An 8,985-nucleotide genomic window follows, 5' to 3' on the forward strand; every position below is an offset into this window, starting at 1 on the left:
ATTCCATGAATATCCAATTTACAAATATTCAGAACAATATTTTCTTAAAGTTTTTTTTTGTTTCAACTCAGGAGAACTTGTTGAAGGCTCATCGTAATTTAATTTTTTTTTTTTATCTGTTGACGCAGATATTTTCTCTGTTTTTTCTTGACTTTGAGTCATGGACTTTTTATTTAACCATTAGTCCATAGTTGTACAAAAGTACAAAAAAAAAAAAAAAAACAAATTTATTTGAGAAAAAGTAATATTAAATAAACAACTACGTATATCGTATTCGATGTGCCGCGTGTTACTGAAAATAATCAAAAGTTTTGAATGTCATGGAGGTACTGTTGCGTGCCGTCGTTCAATCGTAACGATGGTTAAGTTTTTTAGAATAATACTCCAAATAAAAATACTCAAATATAATTAAACTGTTTATTTAAGAATTTTTCTAAGTACAAAAACATTTAATTAAGAAATGATCTGGCGTGAAGGTGCTTGCGACTGTACATGTAAACCACATCTGAATATTGGTCTGTTCCCAACCCCCTTATATACTTAGGTCTCGTGGGAATTGGCCGCGCATTTCTATGTAATACATTATTTCCATTTACTGTTACTACCCGGAGATATTAAATTGTAATTAAAATGGTTGACCTCGGTAATATTACTATTTGAACATCTCTCATATTTTGTTATGCGCTTTTATTAATCGCTTTTTTATAATTCTTTGAAATGTAGTCTTGACAGCTCATATTCGTGTTACCCTCGGTTCTTAATCATTCCTTTCTCTTTATACGAATATTATATTAATAATAATCATTTCCCGATTTCTATTATTTTTAATCTACGTGGTCCCATCCATGTATTATGAGTCGTAAGGAACTACATTTATGTATGTCCGCAACAGTACCTATTAATTTGTGTTCTGATAAATCATTACCTTTTCAATAACTATTAATCAAATTGCGTCGTTTGGACTCGGTCGCTGTAAACTCGTAATCGTCACACTCACAGATAACGATTGACGATAAAACTGAATTTGAACAACAACGAAAAGTAATAGAAGAAATATATTATTTCAAAATACAACGCGACCCACTAAAATATAATCGTGACCCACAGTTTGGGAACCTCTGTTCTAGGAAATGTACAACGGTCGTAAAACCCGGTCATTATTTTCCTTGTATTATCAGCATTTGTAGGAAAATCAATAAATGTTAGCCTTGCTATGGCTCTGCAAACTTGGTGAACATATCTACAAGCTGAAGATTCACTGACACCAGTAAAGTCAGTAACGGTTAATAAAAAAGGACCCGTAGCAAGGTACCTTAACGCCATGTACAATTTTGAAGGTACTGCGATTGCTCTGTTTCTAAAACAGAAAAAAAAAACATTTAGACTATCTACGCTTCACACACATATATTGAGAGTTGAGACATCATTATAGAAAATTTTTGGAAAGTAAACTAACACCACCCACCCTCTTTTGTCAACCCATGCAATTGTAACAGTATTCATGTCGATAATATGTTTTAGATGGAAGAATAGATAATTTAGCAATAACAATGATTGCTTCTTTATCTAGCATTGTATTGAACTGTAATAATATGTCACTTACCTTTGAGAAGGAGGAGATATTTCGGCTTCTATTAAACTCAAAACAGTACTGAAAGTTTTTTTCGAAAGACGAAATCTATTTACAAGATCATGGTTTGTCGTATAATTCTAAATAGTTCTTATGTTTGTAAAAAATACGAGGTCGGCGTTGCAACAAAATAATTTCTTTGTCCACTTTAAACTCATCATCCATTTCAAATATAATTCTTCGAATCATTATTGCGTGAACAAATCATATACGTTTAAAACGTATAAAACCCACAACACTATAAAACTATGTGGCAAGACAAAAAAAATTGATAACAACGTGCGTTAACTAAGAATTAGCTCGTTATTCCCCAGTACAACCAAGAGCTAAAATCTAAGAGTCAACAGTTCCCTTAACCAGGGGTTTCCAACTAACCCTTGGTGGTGAAATACATTTTTTTTTTGTTAACTCCAAGTTATCGGTTATTTGCACTTTAACTCTAGATGGTGAAACCGGCCCTAAGTCTCGCATAGTTACTATGGTTAGCGAAGCGAAATATTATAGTATTATACTAGATTGTAATCCTGATATAAGTCACTCGGAGCTGATGACTACTATTATTCGTTTTGTGTCAATTGAAGATTTAAAAGTTACCATTCGTGAACATTTTCTTGGTTTTATTTCAGTTGAAAGTAGTTGTTCGATCTTTTTGGGTATTTTGAATTGCCTCCGGTCTAGAACCTGGGTAAGAAAGTGACTACGCTGCGTCACCCGTGAAGTTGGCTACACTGCATCGCCATCCTGGGGGTCTATTCTCAAACGTATCGAACCACGCTTTCGATCAATAGTTGATCGAAAACAACTTTGATTTCGATTGATAACAAAAATCCTATTCTCAAACCGCTTTCGATCATTAGTTCGATAGGAATATTCGACAATATACAACGATAGTGAATTTGGTGTCGAAAACTGTTTTCGACACACAATTTTCACTGTAATCAACTAATTTATCAGTTTTTCAATTTATTGTTCGTACTTGTACCGTATTTAGTACCATAATCTATAATTAATAATTAAAAGAGTATAGTTCGCGAACGAGAATGAATGTTTAAATATTTATCATGGCATTTGATGACGATTTTGAGATTTACAATATAATGCAAATTAATGAATTAGAAATTCAAAACGAAATTAATATTACTAATGAAGTAATACGAGTTATGAAACAAGAAGATCCTTTTGGTAAGTTTTTATTTTATATATATATATTTAGTTATAAACAAATATATAATTGCTTTCCAAAAATTATCGATCATTATATACATTTAATTTTTTAGCACTCTCTGAACAACAGTTTATTGGTACTTATCGTTTAAGTAAGGTGCTTGTACAAAAGTTAACGGATGAGTTAAATCCTTTCATGTCAAGTCCGTCAACAATTGCTGGACTAAGTATTCAAAGAAAGGTTAGTAATAGAAAATAATAGGTACATACAAATTTAAAATTTATTTTTTAATTGATTTAATATTTTTTATTTTATTTTTTTGCTAGTTATTAACAGCTTTGCAAGTGGAAGTTACCAGCAAGATATAGGGGAACACAGAGGTGCTGCTGTAAGTCAAGCTTCAGTTAGTAGATGCATTACTGAAGTTGCTAATGCTTTAAATGTTCCAGAAATACTTAATAAATATATACATTTTCCGAGTACTATTGATGAACTCAAAGAAGTTCGTTTATGGTAAAAAATGTTTTTAAAAATTCTAATATTATATCCCTTATACTTAATTAATTTTAATGCTAAGGTTTTATGAAAAATTTGGAATACCTGGAGTCGTTGGTGTCATTGATGGGACTCATATTGCCATTGTACCACCTAAGTCTGACGAGCCTATTTATCCAGAACATGTATATATTAATAGAAAAGGGTATCACAGTATTAATACACAATTGGTATTTGGTCATTTAAAGCATGATAATATTATTTAATATTTCAGATAAAAAATATTGTAAATAAAATAATTTATACTATGTTTGATAAAGATTTGTGATTCAAACCTCCAAATTTTGAATATATGTGCCAAATTTCCAGGAAGTACACATGATAGTCATATTTGGCGTCTTAGGCCGGCCGCACACCAAAAGAGCAAAACTGTGTTAGTCATCGTTAGTCATTTTTGTTTTAGTCAACTAAAAACAATTTGTTTTGTTTATGCTCATATCAGTTAGTCAAGTCAAGGCAAGACAAGACTAGACAAACATAAAAAAATACACAAACAGTTACCAAAATGTCATCTGACGAAGAGGTTGCAGTTTGTCTGTGGTACACTCTACAAGAGTTAGAGAAAAAACAGACCAAAAAATGGGTTCATCCATTAAATCAGAAACGTATAACTCATAATGTGATATTTTCTTTATTATGTGAATTACGTGCTGATGAAAGTAAATTTAAAAATTACACACGTGTTAATATTGATACGTTTGACTTTATTTTACAACAAATACAAGAAGAAATTAGAAAACAGGATACTCATTTTAGGAAAAGTATTTCTCCTGAAGAAAGACTGTTGCTTACATTGAGGTAAGAAATAACATTTTTTGTATTAATTGAAATATTTATAATAAATGCGTACATGATATACATATAATATTATTGAAATGAATTAATACATATGGTTATTAGAATGAATTATTACTGTTCCCTGGTGAAGGTGAAGATACGCCTGAAGCAAAATCTTGATAAAATGCATTGACATTCTGTTCACAAATTTGTCTTGCAGTATATGGATATGGATTAATGTTATTTTGCAACGATACTCTCTGGGTATATCTCTTGTTCATCGAGATAATTGTTTAAGGTTGTTAACATATCATTTTTAAACCGACGTTGATTTTTTTCGTTGAGCTTATTATAATCAGGAATTAAGCTCTTAAAAAATAATAATTCTGGGGGATCTTCAACATGTGTTGGCTTATTTGTCCTAGACTTTAAAAATTCGATCATAGGTTCAGCTACTTTTTCACTCGCAGTCTTGTACTCTTTTTTCTTTGGTTTTTTAAACATTGGTTGTCTGAAGTCTGGTTCACTTTCTGTAATTATACTTTTTTCTGCTGTTGTGTTTTCGTCTACTTGTGTTACATTCTGTTCTTCATCTGATTCTCTGTTTTCTTCTGTTTCTTCTACGTATATGTCACTTATATTACTAGCCATTTTTTTGTGTTGTAACATGAAGTCCGTCAAAAAACTCGTGCTATCAAATAAATACCACTTTCTTTTTTTTGAACAGATCCTGATTTTTTATTTTTAAGCTCCCGAAGTTCTCTTGCAAATGAATTTCGTAGATTTGTCCACTTACTTTTACATAATGATACTAAAACAAATACAATTTTCTTTTTAGTTTTTTGTCCTCTGGAGTACGTTTTCAACGCTTGCATTATAATCTGCGAGTAGGAGCTACTACAGCAAGTAAAATTATTAATGAAACGTGTAAAGCAATATGGAAACTCCTATCACCACAATTTATGCATTTGCCAACTACTGAAGATTGGTTAAAAATTGCAAATGGATTTGAAAAATGTTGGAATTTTCCAAATTGTGTCGGCGCCATCGATGGTAAGCATATAGCCATACAATGTCCACCCAATTCAGGATCCGGATTTTTTAATTACAAAGGACACCACTCTATAGTTTTACAAGCAGTAGTTGATGCTAATACTAAATTTATATTTATTGATGTTGGGGATTTTGGTCGTAATAGTGATGGAGGTGTTCTTAAGGAATCAAATTTTGGAAAATTACTAGAAGCTAATAAATTGCTTTTACCTCAGCCAAGAAAAATAAATAAAAATTTAGAGTATAAATTTCCATTTGTTTTTGTTGCGGACGAAGCGTATCCTTTAAAAACCAATTTAATGAAACCATTTGCACGTAGACAACTTACAAATTTAAAGCGAATTTATAACTACCGGCAATCACGAGGAAGGAGAATTGTGGAGTGTGCTTTCGGAATATTAACAAAACGGTTTAAATGTATTTGAGAATAAAATGTTGGTGCAGCCTGATAGAGCTACAATTATTACACAGGCTGCATGTGTACTTCATAATTTAATTATTGACAAAGAAAGTGATTTTCAAATTGATATTCAAAATGAAATAGAAACAACATGTTCACAACCATATCAAGAAGTCAATAGACCTACAAACCACAGACCAACGATAGAAGCAATTAATATACGTGCACAATTTATGCAATATTTTAATTCAGAAATTGGATCAGTTGCTTGGCAAAATGTATATATTGTATAATCATAATATATTCACCTATAATTATTATAATTATATTATACTTGCCTATTAATATTATTAATTATAAATTAAATTTTATTATTTAATTGTTTATTTATATTTAATAAGTATTATTTTTTTTATAATATAATATAATCATGTACCTAGGTCCTATATATAATAATAATAATAATAGGTAAATAAAATATCATATTATCATATTATCACTATACTATGCAATAAATAAACCATATGGAATAATAATATTAAAATAATATATAATATAATATAATATTTGATATAATTACCGTCACAATTCATTTCCAAACTAATTTCTTGCCATAATTTATCCTGAACCACTCTGTTGCTATGATGTTTGTCATTGTAGTCAAATATTAATGGTCTTTTTTCCACTAGACTTACCAATAGTTCACTATTGGCACTATCACAAGCCATTGTATTTTAAAATTACAATACAATTTATGTATAATTATTTAAATTTAAATATTTTAAAATAAAATTGTATTTTATATTAACAATTTTTCGTTCTTGTCTTAGCGTGACTGATGAAAAATGGAGACACTTCAGACGGTAATAGTCATGACTAATTGTGTTTTAAAGCAAAAACGTTTTGTTTTGACTATGTCTTATCAATGTGCGTATGCAACGTAATTTCCTATGTTCTATTTTTAACAAAACTGTGTTAGGCTGACTAACGCTGCTTAACGCAGTTTTGTTCTTTTGGTGTGCGGCCGGCCTAAGTCCTGTATTAGGATTGCTAAGACATTTACATTTAAATGGGCATACTTCATATTTTTTATTAGGTACATTTTATAAGATTATAAATTTAATGTATTGATTAATTTATTAGAAAATATTATAAATCTTAATTTTTTATAATAGGGGATTCTGGATATGGTTTGAGACCATGGTTTGAGACCGTGGTTATTGACACCAATCAACGACCTTCTATCAAATAATCCAGAAGCTAGGTATAATAATTGGTTATGTAAAACCAGGTCAATTATAGAACGGTGTAATGGTGTACTTAAGATGAGATTTAGGTATATTGAATTTTTACTCAATATATTCTTCCAAAAAGATAAAAAAAAACATAATTACTATTAATATGTTGTATTACAATAAATTCTTTATTTTTTAGATGTTTACTTAAACATAGAGTTTTACACTACACACCGGAAAAAGCGGCTAGTATAATAAATGCCTGTGCTATATTGTATAATATTTGTATAATCAATAGGGAACGGATTTTAATTTAAATAAAAATTTTTATGTAATAATAGCATCGGAAAGTTTTCGATATATGTATACGTTTCATTTAATTTCAAGTAATCTGATGCTAATTTTATTTTAAATATTTTTAAATATTTTAGAATAATTAAATTTTTTTACAAATAAATACATAAACTATGTAATATTGTAGAATTTCCGTGTATTTTTTAATTATTTTACAAATAAATATACGTATTCTGTATTATTGAAGAATTTCCATTTTTATTTTAGTATTTTGCGATACGATTACGTTTCTGTACTGTACACCTTTGACATCAAACGACGATTCGATATCTTATCTAGTTATCTAAATAGTAGGTAGTAATTTCAGTATATGAGTATATGCGTTCACTTTTCGATCAGTATTCGTATGAGCGTTATTCGATCACGTTATTTTTGTATTGTGTCCGTGTGTGTAGTTTGTATAATATAATATTGTTAACTATTTAAATATGCCCAAAGTAGCTCGCACAAAAAGGTCAAAAGTTAGTATTTATTTGGAAGAATTTCCGAATGAAACTTTTAGGAGTGATGGACAAGTTTTATACTGTCAGTCTTGTGATAGATCAGTATCTATCGACCAACGTGGTCAAGTTATTCAGCACATCAATACCAGTAAACATAGAGGCAATAAAGACAGAAAGCTTATATTTCAACAAAATTTTATTTCTACATCATCCGCATCTACCAATAGTAAGTCAGTTTTTAATGATGATTTGTGTCGTGCACTAATACGTTCAGTCATTCCTCTTTTTAAATTGAAAAATGTTGCATTTAAAAATGTTATGGAAAAATATACTGGTCATAAAATTCCCGACGAGAGTACACTTAGAAAAAATTATGTTGGTGGGGTGTATGAAGAAACTATTTTGAAAATTCAAAATATCATTGGAGATGGCCATATTTTGGGTTGGAGTAGATGAAACAACAGACGCCGACGGTCGATATACCGCAAATGTTATTGTAGGAAAATTGAGCACTGAACCATCTAAACCATTTTTATTGTGCTGTGAAGAATTAGATAAATGCAACCACAAAACTATATGTCAATTATTTAATAATGCAATGGGTGTTTTGTGGCCGAATGGTGTAATACACAATAATGTACTTTTACTTTTAACGGACGCCGCGCCGTATATGTGTAAGGCGGGAAAAGTGTTGGATACATTTTATCCATATACTGTAGGTATATGGGGCGTCATTTTTATAAATTGGCACAGGGCGGCCAAATACCTAGCACCGGCACTGGGTACAATTAATATAATAAATACTTTTAAGTTACACTGTCTATTTTTTTTTAATAAAAAAATACTTATAAGAATAACAATTTTATCCTTACTGTAAAATATGAAAATTAGAAGAATCTATACAAATTTCATGATCATCAAATTTAATAATCGATTCAGCTGTATGTGGTTGACCAAAAATAGGTACATCTCCTATAATTTCAACTATCTTCTCATCAATTGCTGTTGAAACATATCCTTCATAACTACCTCCACCTGTTTTACCTATACTTTTTTTATGCTCAACACTTTTTGTTTTAGCATTACATTTTTTTTTTTTTTTTTTTTTTTTTTTTATTTACGCAGTGACAGGCATTAATTTAAATACAATATTTTGTTGCTAAAATTAAATATAACAAAAACAGTTGAATAATATAGTAACAAAGAAGAGAAAAAAAATAAAAACTATAGTATAATATATGAAATAAATATCTGGTAAATGTGGAAGACTAGGCTGAGTTGAGGCTGCGTAACATTCTGTGGAGAGGGTGGTTGAATCCATAGGAAGTGCGGTGGTAAGGCAATTGATAAAGGGAATGATTTCTAGTAGAGTG

General features: G+C 30.0%; 1 protein-coding gene and 2 pseudogenes across 1 annotated transcript; 2 read left to right on the forward strand and 1 right to left on the reverse strand.

Moving 5' to 3' along the window:
* Positions 1-1,083: 1,083 nt before the first annotated feature.
* Positions 1,084-1,819, reverse strand: LOC112685140 (annotated as a pseudogene).
* A 751-nt stretch (positions 1,820-2,570) lies between these two features.
* On the forward strand, positions 2,571-7,102 carry LOC112685151 (annotated as a pseudogene).
* A 556-nt stretch (positions 7,103-7,658) lies between these two features.
* LOC112685154 lies at positions 7,659-8,018 on the forward strand. Its single transcript, XM_025556932.1, has 2 exons — positions 7,659-7,838; positions 7,935-8,018. The coding sequence occupies exons 1-2, from the start codon at positions 7,659-7,661 to the stop codon at positions 8,016-8,018; spliced, it is 264 nt and encodes an 87-aa protein (XP_025412717.1).
* Positions 8,019-8,985: the final 967 nt, after the last annotated feature.

Source organism: Sipha flava, unplaced genomic scaffold (assembly GCF_003268045.1).
Source record: "Sipha flava isolate LNK unplaced genomic scaffold, YSA_version1 267_pilon_pilon, whole genome shotgun sequence".
NCBI classification, from domain to species: domain Eukaryota; kingdom Metazoa; phylum Arthropoda; class Insecta; order Hemiptera; family Aphididae; genus Sipha; species Sipha flava.